This window comes from Phycodurus eques, chromosome 15, assembly GCF_024500275.1.
Source record: "Phycodurus eques isolate BA_2022a chromosome 15, UOR_Pequ_1.1, whole genome shotgun sequence".
Lineage (NCBI taxonomy): Eukaryota > Metazoa > Chordata > Actinopteri > Syngnathiformes > Syngnathidae > Phycodurus > Phycodurus eques.
The window spans coordinates 11,537,195-11,551,257 of NC_084539.1; the positions used below are offsets into that span (position 1 = coordinate 11,537,195).

The following is a 14,063-nucleotide window of genomic DNA, read 5'->3' on the forward strand; positions in this document are numbered from 1 at the left end:
ACCGGCAAGAGCGTCTGGCTTTTGTTGTCGGTTACTCACATCCACTGTCACTGTGGAAAAAGGTTTGAACCCTTTGTTTTTTTTTTAAACATTATTTATTTTTATTTTTTTTAGATAAAAACGGGTTGTCTTCGTCTCGCTGTCTCCTCTTCTCTGCTTTACTAGAATAACTGCTTCATTTTTCTCTCAATGCGCCAAGACGTTTGTAACTTTTGTTTTGCTACCCTCTCCCTGAATCCAGTCCAGAAGCTGCAATAGTCCATTGCATGGGAAGGGAGGGTGGAGCATTTGGAACGAGCATGATATATTACGCATTTTAAATGTGAACTAAGACTAAAACAATAATTGCTTTAAATCGAAGTAAACTTTCTCAATCAGCTTTTATGAGATGTTTTTGGGGTGGGGTGGGCTCCACACTATTGCCTGTGTTTGCCTAATAAGTCCTCCCTGGTGGTGGCCCAACATGATGACTAGGTTTTGGCTAAATGTATCCTTGCAAATGAGTAAACGACCTGACTCTATTACTTTCCCATTCGCTATTGCAATTAACCGGTGAATTTTAGTGAAAAAGTCATCATGGTGTGAACTTTAACCCTGGATTATCAACCTAGTCTGACACAAACTAATGTCATTGCTTTTATTGACACGATGCGTCATTTTGTTGCGTGCCTTTAAGTAGCACACTTGATTTTTCGATCTTGATTCGAATAGTTGAGAGGAAACAAAGATGTCGTTCCCTTCTTTTGAATACAAAGCATGCAAAAGTCCCAGCAGCTCGGTCACCTCGCTCAGTCAAGTGGTGTTAAATGTATGAAGGAAACACGATCGTGCAAGGGAGGAAGTGTCCATCACGCTCTTTTATGATGTATACTTACTGTTGAAGTGTGTGCATGCCTTTTGGTGTGTACTCCGTGTGCATTTACATCTCTACATCATCATAGGATAATTGCTTCCTCATGCTTCCCCTCCTTCCCCCCACGAATATTAATTACCAGATGAAACCAACCACTTTGCTCTGCAAGGTTTAGGTCGAAAGAGGAAATGGGGGGAGAGGGTGGGGTGGGGGGGGTGGGGGGGTTGTGTGCGTGCGTGTGTGTTGCAAAACACAGCATTAGAGTTGCAAAGGAGTACGGCGGGGAAAATGTCTTGCGGGCTAACTAATTCCATATATAAAGGGCTTATTTATTGAATTTGGTTTTATTTAGTAGATGTATGAAGTGGTGCATTTCAAATCACCACTAATCTGGAATTTTATAATATATATATGTATAACATGCTGATTTATATTTTATTTCCTTTGATCCTGAACATGTCCATATGAATACTTATTTTTAAATGAAAGCTCAAGATCCAAGCCATCAGCATCTAGTTTCAGGAAGTAAGAAAAAAAAATAAAAAATCATGGTGGACTTTCATAAGTTTTTATGAAATGTTTTATTTGTATTTTATTTTATCTTTGTCATATAATGCTTTTTAATGAATTAAAATGAGTTCTGATCAATTCACAGTTTTTTTTTAAATTATGTTAATGTTTGGGTAAGGAAATTCAATATTATTTATGAACGTATTTATTCTTATCCTGAACATTGCCATGTACTTGTGTATTTTTTTTTTTTTAAATGAAAGCATGATCTGAGCAAACCACACTTTACAATTTCTGGGTGAGGCTATTATCTTATTTCATCTTATCTTGAACAGTTCTGGGGGGGGGGAAATAATCCATTAAAATTATAGATCATGATCCAGGAAATAATTTAAAAAAATGTTTTTGGGAGGCAATTTCTGATGTACTGATGTATCTTCTTTTATTCTAATCTGAAAACGTCCATATGCAGTAATCACGTTTTAAAAGCAAATAACGTGACATGAGCAATCAGCATCTAGTTCGCAGAAGATAAACAATTTCGTATAGGAATTTCATAAATTGAAATAAGTGTTAATTTTATGTATTTTTCCCCCTAATGATTCTAATTAAATTTGATCCAGAACACTGCCGTATTGTACTTTCTTTTTATATAATTAATGCAATTCAATTTCGTTGTATCATCTTGAGCCTGTGGCCTTTAAATTGTACATAACGAATTGGATTGCATTAATGTCTGGACAAGATGCTTCACCAATAAATGTCGGCAAATGATAAATCAAATTGTAAATATATTTGCAAAAACTCATCCAAAAAAAATGCTTTTAAAATTGTGACGTTATAACCTATGAGTGAACTTAGTTTATTGAATTCTTCATTGACAAAATGAAAAGCTGTGCAGAGCGCGTGTGGTGGCTGTGGCCAGGCGGATGGCGCCATCTAGTGACATTTTGGAGGCTGCAGAGGAAAATGAAACTTTGGCTCATTTTCATAAAAGCCTCCAGTAGGGGTCACCAACCTTTCAGAAACTGAGAGCTACTTCTTGGGTACCGATTAATACTAAGGGCCACCGGTTTGACGCGAACCCATTTTGCTAAAATTACCTCTAACGATTTGTGTATATGTGTGTGTGTGTGTGAATAAGTTTTCACCATTCTAACAATGATTTAGCAAGGTAGGAAACACAAATATAAACATGCAACACTTTATTCCTCTAAATCTCTGCAAGTGTTCACATTCTCAAATAAAAAATTCCACAAATCACAAAGTTCCATCAATGATGAGGTCTTTAGAAAAGGGTGGCATACTCATGTGGTCCTTGCAGGCTACCTGGTGCCAGTGGGCGCCTTTTTGGTAACTCCTGCAGCACAGTATACAGTAGTTTGAATGCAATACACTGAACACATCCTGATTTTTGCACACTGTCATGCACCTTAACAATGTTATTAAGAGTGAAATGTAATTTAAAATGTAATATATATATATATATATATATATATATATATAAAATGCAATACATATATATATATATTTATACACACCAGTGAGTATGCCGTCACATAGTCTAATAAGAGCTATATTCACATACTGGATTTTCAATCCAGTATGTGAGAAGAACAACACTATAACACGAATATGTTCTAATACAGTTGTATTTTAAATGTTGGTATTATTCAAAGGTTTATTTTCCCCCATTTTTTTGTATCATAATATTACCATGTTATTACTGTAACGGTCTGGGTTAATTGTCATAGGATTCCAACTTTGTCCCAAGAATGCGACTTTTATACCCAAAAAAACAACAACACTTCATTGTTGTAAAATTGTAACATTTTCCTTTATTTTTTTTTAGGACTGCTCATTTTTTTTGCCAAAAAACGGCATCACTTTATCCATTTAAAACTGACTTTTTCTCTTAAGATTCTGACATTTTTCCTGAAAAAAAAAGCCTTTTATTTTTCATACCATTTAGAATTCTTGTAAAAGAGCGACTTTGTTTCTCATAAAAGTCAGACTTTATTTTTGTAAGATTCCGACTTTTTCCCTGGAAAAATATACTTGTAAGATTATGACTTAATCACAAAAAGTACCACTTCATTACCCTTGTCAAATTATAACCTTTTCCTCATATTACTTTTGCTTTGTTCTCACAAAATTATGATTTTATTCTTTTATGATTTCCACCAATGCACTGAAAAATATGACTTTGATGAAATATCTAAATCTCTAATCACTTACTATCCATAGATTACGTTTTTTTTCCTTCAAAAAAAAGTCAATCTTCCTTCATATTGCGACTGTGCGTTTAAATTTCTGACTTCATTTTCACAAATTCTCTTTTCTCGTAAGAATGGGGTGTTTCCTAAAAAAAAAAAAATACTCCTTTATTTTTAATTTCACAAACTTATTCCTGTAAGATTGACTTAATTGATTTGAAATTTGAAAATTGCAAAGTCATTCTTGTAATTGTGGGACTTTGTATGTATTTTGAAATAAAACTACCCTTCAGTATTGCGCTTTCATCACAAACGTTGAAACCGATGACTGGGCAGAACCTTTTGTTCCTCTTCCTGCTTTGAATTGTTAACAACCTCGAAGAGTAAATAATAGCTCCTTTATTTAAAGCATGTATTTCTTCATCTATTTATTTTGTTATTTTCAATCATTGTTAAAGACTCCAGACGGACCACATTGCATTAAGATGATGGAAGCAGATGAGTCAACGCTTATAACAAAGTCGGATATTTTTGTAAGTTCTTCCTGAAACTAAATGCTAATGGCTTGGATCTTGGTCTTTCATTTAAAAATAAGTATTTATATGGAAGTGTTCAGGATCAAAGGAAATAAAATATAAATCTGTCACGTACGTGGTTAAGGCGAGGGCGAGTAACGCAAGGTGAGAACATGGTGGACCCAATTGCAGGGAAGCAGGGAGGCAAGGCAGGAGTGCGGGAGTCTCAAAATAATATTTAATCTTAGAAAAGGGAAAACTGAACAAAGTCCCACAACAGATACTCAAATCAAAGTAGCAAAGAAACACTCGAATATCTAAAACTGGAAACAAACTATGACCTGTGAGTAAGACGTGGAATAGAAACGGAAAATGACACCTGACAATGACATACCACAATGACAAAGACAACTGACGACTATGACATGGCAGAGACATGTGACAACGACAATGAACCGACAAGAACTGAAAGAAACCAGGGAACTAAATACAAACAGATAGACGAGACAACGAGGAACACCTGGACAAGACATGAGTGGCTGGAGAGAGCTGATTGGTTGACACAAAGCAGACGAGAACAGGTGGACACAACAACTTAATGAGCACACGACAAACATGGAACACAGGAAAACATGGAACAAAACTAAACACAACCCAAACCAAAACACAGATCATGACAGTACCCCCCCTCTAAAGGAACGGATCCCAGACGTTCCCCAAACAACAACCAAAAAGTCACCAACCCAGGGTGGGCGGAAGGGGGCCTGGAGGAGGGTACAGAGTCCACCCCTCAGGTCAGTCTGGTGGCCATCCAGGCCACCCAGGGTGAGGTGCTTGGCTGAGCGGTTCAGGAGGTCGTCCAGGACGCCAAGCACCAGGGTCTTTACAGGGCCATTCAGGTGGACGGCCACGGTGCCGAAGCCAATGGTAATGCAGGGGCCAGGCAATAGGGTTGGGTGGCGGCCGCTGGACGAATGCCGCCGGAGCGAGGACGGGTGACGGCCGCTGGACGAGCGCCGCCGGAGCGAGGACGGGTGACGGCCGCTGGACGAGCGCCGCCGGAGCGAGGACGGGTGACGGCCGCTGGACGAGCGCCGCCGGAGCGAGGACGGGTGGCGGCCGCTGGACGAGCGCCGCCGGAGCGAGGACGGGTGGCGGCCGCTGGACGAGAGCCGCCGGAGCGAGGACGGGTGGCGGCCGCTGGACGAGCGCCGCCGGAGCGAGGACGGGTGGCGGCCGCTGGACGAGCGCCGCCGGAGCGAGGACGGGTGGCGGCCGCTGGACGAGCGCCGCCGGAGCGAGGACGGGTGGCGGCCGCTGGACGAGCGCCGCCGGAGCGAGGACGGGTGGCGGCCGCTGGACGAGCGCCGCCGGAGCGAGGACGGGTGGCGGCCGCTGGACGAGCGCCGCCGGAGCGAGGACGGGTGGCGGCCGCTGGACGAGCGCCGCCGTAGCGGGGTCGGGTGGCGGCCGCTGGACGAGCGCCGCCGAAGCGGGGTCGGGTGGCGGCCGCTGGACGAGAGCCGCCGGAGCGGGGTCGGGTGGCGGCCGCTGGACGAGAGCCGCCGGAGCGGGGTCGGGTGGCGGCCGCTGGACGAGAGCCGCCGGAGCGGGGTCGGGTGGCGGCCGCTGGACGAGAGCCGCCGGAGCGGGGTCGGGTGGCGGCCGCTGGACGAGAGCCGCCGGAGCGGGGTCGGGTGGCGGCCGCTGGACGAGAGCCGCCGGAGCGGGGTCGGGTGGCGGCCGCTGGACGAGAGCCGCCGGAGCGGGGTCGGGTGGCGGCCGCTGGACGAGAGCCGCCGGAGCGGGGTCGGGTGGCGGCCGCTGGACGAGCGCCGCCGGAGCGGGGACGGGTGGCGGCCGCTGGACGAGCGCCGCCGGAGCGGGGACGGGTGGCGGCCGCTGGACGAGCGCCGCCGGAGCGGGGACGGGTGGCGGCCGCTGGACGAGCGCCGCCGGAGCGGGAACCTGGCGCAGCTGCCGAGGAGCAGGAGCGGGAGCCTGCCGCAGCTGCCGAGGAGCAGGAACGGGAGCCTGCCGCAGCTGCCGAGGAGCAGGAACGGGAGCCTGCCGCAGCTGCCGAGGAGCAGGAACGGGAGCCTGCCGCAGCTGCCGAGGAGCAGGAACGGGAGCCTGCCGCAGCTGCCGAGGAGCAGGAACGGGAGCCTGCCGCAGCTGCCGAGGAGCAGGAACGGGAGCCTGCCGCAGCTGCCGAGGAGCAGGAACGGGAGCCTGCCGCAGCTGCCGAGGAGCAGGAACGGGAGCCTGCCGCAGCTGCCGAGGAGCAGGAACGGGAGCCTGCCGCAGCTGCCGAGGAGCAGGAACGGGAGCCTGCCGCAGCTGCCGAGGAGCAGGAACGGGAGCCTGCCGCAGCTGCCGAGGAGCAGGAACGGGGCCTGCAGTCGCTTCCTCAGCCTGCCGCCATTGAGGTTTGGGAGTAGAGGGTACGGGAGTGGAAGAGTGCACAAGGTCTCGGGAAGGTGAACTAGGAAAAATGGCTGGTACAGAACATGGTGGCTTGGGGGCAGGTTTGACTGGACGTGACTTAAGTGGAGCCGTGGAACAACGTGTGGGAACAGGTGAAAAATTAAGTGACTTGTGAACAGGGAAAAAACGAGGGGGCAAAATTTGACCTTTACTTGGGCGCCTCCGTTGGCCACCACGCGGCGGTCCCGGGTAGATGGCCAAACGGGTGCCCAAGAAAAGGTCCGAGGGAAAGGTTTTGGACTCACTGGGGTTGGAAATGGGGAGACGTGACAAAAACTGACGAGGACGGGATAAACTAGGGAAGGAACCAGAAAAATCTAAGTCTGTGTCAGAGTCAGAATCAGACAGAAGGTTAACTAAATCGGGGCCATCTTCACAATCAGAAAAATCAGAATCTAAAGAAACATGTGGATGTAAAATAGTAGGGCATGGTGAATAACTAGGACAAGTGGGGGGACCCGATGAAAAGGACAGAAAAGACTGAACGATTGGGCTTACTGGAGGAGGGTAGGTATGGATGGCAGGCTGAGGACGGTGGGAGGCAGTTTGGTGGTGTCCAGGGTGACGCCATCTTCTTCCCGCTGGGTCCTGTTCTGGTCGGTTCATTCTGTCACGTACGTGGTTAAGGCGAGGGCGAGTAACGCAAGGTGAGAACATGGTGGACCCAATTGCAGGGAAGCAGGGAGGCAAGGCAGGAGTGCGGGAGTCTCAAAATAATATTTAATCTTAGAAAAGGGAAAACTGAACAAAGTCCCACAACAGATACCACTCAAATCAAAGTAGCAAAGAAACACTCGAATATCTAAAACTGGAAACAAACTATGACCTGTGAGTAAGACGTGGAATAGAAACGGAAAATGACACCTGACAATGACATACCACAATGACAAAGACAACTGACGACTATGACATGGCAGAGACATGTGACAACGACAATGAACCGACAAGAACTGAAAGAAACCAGGGAACTAAATACAAACAGATAGACGAGACAACGAGGAACACCTGGACAAGACATGAGTGGCTGGAGAGAGCTGATTGGTTGACACAAAGCAGACGAGAACAGGTGGACACAACAACTTAATGAGCACACGACAAACATGGAACACAGGAAAACATGGAACAAAACTAAACACAACCCAAACCAAAACACAGATCATGACAAAATCAGCTTGTTATACACAAATGGATAAAGTTCCAGGCTTCTTTTGTACTATAGATAACACTCAAATGAGAATCGAAATGTCTTGCTGAGAACAGGCTAAGGGACACTTCTTTCTTCTCGTAAAAACTGCTGTACACTGACTGTAATTCAAATGAGGAACAACGACAAGCAATAAATCAATCAGTTTCGTTTGCACCGATTCAGAATGAAACAGAGAACATCTCACTGTTTAATGTGTGATTCATGTTGAACCTTCAGGGCTTTCAGGGTTCATGCAACAGCATAAAGATGTATACTGAATACAGTACTTTCCTTTAGCAAACTGAAAGTGGACGCATTAAACTATCTTTAAAAAAAATATGCATGATACGATGTATCACTTCTTAATACAGTTCTTTGTCTTCAACAGCTTGTGCAGGATTGATGGTTCATACATATTTTTGGGTTTATCAATGGTCTTGCAGTGCATTTCACATGAATTTTGTAATAAGTATTATGAGGTGTGTATGTTGTGACATTAGGCTATTGGAAGTTCAGGAACTGACAAAAACAAAAGAAAAAGATCGAGCCTAGAATCAAACCCTGATGTACACCGCAGCTAATTTCTGTACATTTGTTTTGAGTGGCCGGCCACATAATTCTTTGGGAAACACAGAAAAAAAAAAAAAGGATGTTGATGAGTACACACAGTGTACAGTGGAACCTCGAAGTTGAACATAATCCATCATGTGACGTCAGTTGCCTTCCAAAACGTATTTTCCCCATTGGAAGTCATGTATAGGTAATTAATTTGTTCTAGGCTCAAACAGTTGCATCATAAAACCTTAGATAACTGGACAGGCGCTGGCTTAATTCATATTTGAACATTCCTAACTTCTCTCCAAGTATAGGGAGAAGCTACACACTGTACTGTATAACAAAACTAAATCAACTTACTAACTAACTAATGTATTAAAACATGATAAGGTGACACTTTGAAGACGCCTGAACGAAATAACTTTTTTTTGTGTGCTCGTCATTAAACCACTACGCTCTCAGTTGCATGCGATTGTCAAAATGTGTTCACCTTCATATTTTGATCAGTTGTGAGGTATTCAACTTGGGAGGTTCCGCTATATGAATTGTAAAAACTAAATCAATAATTACATCAGTCTATGCGACCAATATCGCCTTTTTAAACCTTGAACTCTTTGCTAAAATGTCCCAAGACCTTTTTGTCGTCTTGCGAGACCGAAGGACGCTCGTCTTTGCACGACCCGGCTTTCCTTGGAGGAAAGCTGTTCCTCCGATGTCTGGCAGTGAAGCCTGGAAAGCATCAAACGGATGCACACTGGAAACAAGCGGATGATACATTTTCCAGCATTGTGAACTTTACTCTAAACCTGAAAAAAAAAAAAAAAAACACATTTTCTAAATATGACCATCACTACTGTTCCTACTACATAACGTAAATTAAACCAGTTACCTTCAGTAAAAATAAATATTTTTTCTTCCTCTGCTTTCTTGGTTGGCGTATTTTGCTCTTTTCTGCAAAGGCCTGAAAGAGATTAATATGCAACATATTATTTTGAGTGACACTTCCTACACTAAAAATAATGAAAATGACTTCCGTGCATAGCGCTCTCTTGTTAACCTGTTCCACACAACTGTCTTGAGTTAGTAAAACATGAATTATAGAATGAGCTCTTTGCATTTTTGTTTACTATCCATTAAAATCAATGCTTACTTTTTTTCCCTCCGGAAATACAAAAATAATGAGAGGAATATGCTGTGTATGGAGACTGACCCCGACCCGCTCATTTCTCTAGTAAGTCCTAAATACAAATGTTAGATCATTGTCGTCCCGACCTTATTCAAACATCCATCCACCCATTTTCTGAGCCGCTTTTCCTCACTAGGGTTGCGGGCGTTGATGGAGCCTATCCCATCTGACTCTGGGTGAGAGATGGGGTACACCCTGAACTGGTCGCCAGCCAATCGCAGGGCAAATATAAACAAATAACCATTCGCACCCACATTCACACTTACGGGCAATTTAAAGTCTTCAATTAACCTATGATGCATGTTTTTTGGGATGTGGGAAGAAACCGGCGTATCCCCATGCAGGCACGGGGAGAGCATGCAAACTCAACACAGGTGAACCCGGGTCCTCAGAACTGTGAGGCAGATGTGCTAACCAGTCATATTCAACTCATATTCAAACACCGAGGGGGAAAAAAAAATCAGTTGCATTTGGAAATGGCTTTAAATTGCCGGGTTTTTTTTTTTTTTGCAAAACACATGAATGAGCAAGCAGGACATTCTCACCTGAGCATGTGTCAAGTCAAAAAAAAAGTCATCTCAAGTCAGACAGATGGAAAAGACGGACAGACATTTGTTTCCATTACCTTTTTGGTGCAGATAAATTAGCACCACTACAATGAAGCCAATCAGTGCAATTCCAATACATGTGCCGACTGCTGCACCGATTACAACTACATTGTACTTGTTTTCCACCTGTAGCTGTGTGTCATCTATAAAAAGAATTGTGAAAAACAAAGAATTGTGGGTGATTTGTCACATGATCATTTTCGCGTGATTGGCCACAATGGAAATAATCAAACATGCTGTTAATACTTTGTCATAGTTCGTACTTCCCCATGTAGGTTTCAAAACAATGCTTCATGACTAAAGGGACCTTTGGAAATACAGCAGAATACAGCAGAATTTCCTGAAAAACTACACTTCTATCCTCGAGCATTTACTGTACATTATCAAAAGTCCTGAAATATTTCTTGCATTATTTTATCTGGGTTTTTTTCGTAGTATTTGTTAATTAAAAGCCATCCATCCATTCTCTGAACTGCTTATACTCACTAGGGTCACAGGCTAATTAAAATCAATGTGTTATTATTTTTTGGTTAATGTTTTTATTCTTTTATCTAAAACTTGTTCATGAATTTATTGTTAGGAAATTAAAAACATTGTGAAACACATAATTGTATTATCTTATCAAACAATTGGTTAATAATTATAATTAAGTTATATTATCAATACAATGAAAACAAAACATAATTTCATGATTCAAATAAAGTATTTTTTCTTGAACATTTGTAACTTTTTTATTTTATTTTTATTTTTATTTTTTAAATCATCTCCAAATGATCTGGACCATCTGTCAAACGGGGACCTTGAGCATAAAAGTTTTGTCCACCTCTGATCTAAAAGAATTACAAGTTTTTGTGAAGAGCCTCACCTCCCGCACAGACCTGAACGGAGTCAACCTACAGGTGGGCGTCGTACGACTCTCAGTGGAAAACGTCCCACACGATAAAAATGCAAAGTACATTAAATGCTTTGGCATTTAATGTACTTTGCTAGGAAAGTCAAGTTTAGAAGGCTTCACAGGGCCACAGTTAAAGAGTGACACCACCCCCTGATCTAAACCCACCCAATGGAAAAACAACATAACGGGAAGCATTTAACGCCACGTTTGAAAGTATAGAAACTCATGCACACCTGGAATGAGAAAAGTTGAAGAGGAGCCGCTACTGTCAAAGCTACACGTGTAGTTGTTTCTCTGCGATGATGCCACTCGTATCTGAGTGGTGATTCTGAAAAGGCGGTCCTCTGTCAACACAACGGCGGCGCTGGCGTTGAGATCTCGCCGGTGAGCGTCCTCCCAGGTCACCGTGGACAGCGGGTAGCCCTCGGACTGGCAGCTTAGCACGAGCTCGCCTCCTCTTGCTGATTTGGAAATGTTTTTGGTGACCGTTTTAAAAGGTGCTGCAAGAATGAGATAAAGCACAAAGCATTTGGTGTCTGATATGATCTAGCTGTTTAAAGTGGTCATCCAGTATTATGGGAAATTTACTTTTCAATGGCTTGTATACAAATAGTTGGGTCTCTAGAGTGCCTGTCCACTAAGTGTGAAATTAAACAACCAAATAATCTTTTTTCTGCCCATTTTTTAAAATGTGTATATTTACAAATGCAAAAAGAGCATTAATATGAGGGCAAGCACTCCAGGCGTTTATCCTCATTCAGGTCTCGGGTGAGCCAGAGCCTATCAAAGCTTGGGTACACACAGTGCCACATACACACAGCGTAGTACGTGAAGTGCTGCCTCCTCAAGTGAAAATACTTTTATTGTCTTGATGGGCGCTTGCTTTTTTTTTGCCACACTCTGCGTGTGGCAAAACTGACGCTTGCCAGTTCAATCCCCGAGCTACAACCCCGGTCGTCATGGGAACAAAATCCTACTCGCGATTGGCCCAGCAGTATGTGGGGCGTAATGAGAGCCGCCCTTTCGAGCAGGCTAATTAATTCGAGCAACGCCAAAAGTAGACTTTTCATTCAAAACAAATGTGTATCGCTATATGTTATGAGTATTTGTGGGTTTTTATAACAGCTCCTCTGAGGTTTTGTGTTTTTCGAATTGCGTGACAGGTCGGCTCAAATGCTCTTGCGGACTTGACTTGGCCCGTATGATATGCGCCCCTGCCGTATTGGTGCGAAAGCCACGTGTCAAGAAGCGCTGCTTACCAGTAACAGATAACTTAATCTCCTTATAGTCAGCCCCGTTTGTTGTCCCTATTATACACTGGTAGGTTCCCGTGTCATTGATGCGCAGCCTGGACACCTGCAACAGTAGTACAGTTTCAGTATTTTTCTTGCACAAATGTATTCTTGGACCCAAAGGAAGACAAGGGGAATTTGGAGGCAGGGGGGAGACATAACCTGACCTGCAACTTGGCCCAGCCATCTTTAATCTGCTCGGTGAGAAGCCTGGCGCGACCCCGGAAGTCCGGATGCCGGAAGGAGGCTTGCTCCTGCCCGCGATCCATACGGTACACTTCCCGAGACCGAGCCGGCGAGATCCAGTGCCAGGACACCGTCAAGTCCTCGTAGGGATGCTGAGACAAAGGGAAGAACCGGCAGCCCATTACCACGTCTCCTCCCAACTCGGTCTTATATGAGGTCCGCTCCGCGTCGGTGGTTAACGAGACTTGATGGAAAGCAGGAGAAAGCCAAGATTTAAAAGGCCTGATATGAAATCAAAGTGTTCCTAAAAGTGCCGTCTTTCCACTGCAAATACCTTGAAGACATGGCTGGAACATGACTTGCAAAATAAAGACATTGGACCACTTCATTTGGATCTGAGGCGCAAAGAGGAGAAAGTATGAGAGACATAGTCAGATAAACTACAGACAAACTGTCATTACAAAAACAAATCTAGAAGACAGATACTTTGTGTGTGTGTGTGTGTGTGTGTGTGGGTGGGGGGGGGGGGGGTGCACAATGATAAGCACTTTGTTTTCATATGTACATTCTACATTTGTATTTCCCCCAAATTGTTTATTTTATTCCAATAAAAAACATTCAACACAATTGAGTTTTCATTACGTTTTATTTCTACGTTGGAAACCCCAAAAAATTGTTAATTTGATTTTCCCCCCAAAAATTGTCCACTCAAAAGCATGTAGCTAATTATTTGTTCATTCTTATTTATTTAGTCATTCATTTATTTATTACACAAAAACAAAAAATGACATTAAAAATTGAAAATACGAAACAAGACACTATGCATTTCGTTGGAAAGTCGCGATGTGAAAATTCAAACAACAAACCTTTCACATTATTTGATTGGAACAGAACAAAATTTTGAAAAATGTAAAATCTTGTAAATTTTTAGAGGTTAATGCTTTCCATAGGACATGCCAAAAACGAACTTACTTGACTTTACTTTTTGATGACCAGTGATGATGTGAAAATTGAGTTGCTTCCAACAAGACAACAAACGTGATTTTCTAGTGGGTTTTTGTCATTTGTCAATTTGATATCCAAATTAAAAAAAACAGCTACATTCATTGTTTGGTGTACATAAAAGTAGAGACATTGAAAGACAATTTAAAATCTGGGGTACAGCTTTCATTATATAACAGTATGAAGATGTAATGAATTCAAAAATATATTATTTAAAAAATCTAACATATTCTATAGATTGAGTATTTTCATGTGTTGCATATTAAATCAACATGAATACATGAATCAAGCTATATTATTTAAAAAAAAAATGAAATACGATTCTCTCCAACAATGAATCATAGTCTTACCTTGGTGAGAACTTCACTTCCCTTTAATGAAGGACTGCGTTTTCCATTTTTACAATTTATTGTACTTCTCTGTGGTTCGTGACGTTTCTCGTGGTTCGTGACGTTTCTCACGCACGCCGAAGACAATCACAGCTCCATCTGGTTCCCAAGGAAACTCCCCGCGTGGGTAGAGAGCGTCATCTGCGGGTTGACGAGAGGAGGGTGGAGTTTCCACTGCATTTA

The 14,063-nt window shown here is 43.3% G+C and overlaps 1 protein-coding gene across 3 annotated transcripts; it reads right to left on the bottom strand.

Moving 5' to 3' along the window:
* Positions 1-6,458: 6,458 nt before the first annotated feature.
* LOC133414224 (programmed cell death 1 ligand 1-like) lies at positions 6,459-13,990 on the bottom strand. Of its 3 annotated transcripts, none has more exons than XM_061699463.1 (8): positions 13,842-13,990; positions 12,824-12,884; positions 12,471-12,641; positions 12,271-12,367; positions 11,245-11,511; positions 10,134-10,259; positions 9,212-9,283; positions 6,459-9,128 (listed from the first exon to the last, which is right to left on the bottom strand). In XM_061699463.1, the coding sequence occupies exons 2-8, from the start codon at positions 12,863-12,865 to the stop codon at positions 9,118-9,120; spliced, it is 786 nt and encodes a 261-aa protein (XP_061555447.1). In that variant the 5' UTR covers positions 12,866-12,884; positions 13,842-13,990; the 3' UTR covers positions 6,459-9,117. The 3 variants fall into 3 exon arrangements, with proteins under 3 accessions (XP_061555447.1, XP_061555446.1, XP_061555448.1); XM_061699462.1 differs by having other exon boundaries at positions 12,471-12,733; XM_061699464.1 differs by lacking the exon at positions 10,134-10,259 and having other exon boundaries at positions 12,471-12,733.
* Between the last annotated feature and the right edge of the window lie 73 nt (positions 13,991-14,063).

Bases quoted from the DNA above. Each gene is read 5' to 3' on its own strand.
- LOC133414224 (XM_061699462.1), bottom strand. From the start codon at position 12,878: ATGAAGTGGTCCAATGTCTTTATTTTGCAAGTCATGTTCCAGCCATGT. The intron at 12,368-12,470 runs GTCAGGTTATGT...CTACTGTTGCAG, and splicing joins ATGGCTGGGCCAAGTTGCAG to GTGTCCAGGCTGCGCATCAA. The intron at 10,260-11,244 runs GTGTGCATGAGT...TTCTTTTTATAG, and splicing joins TTCAACTTTTCTCATTCCAG to ATGACACACAGCTACAGGTG.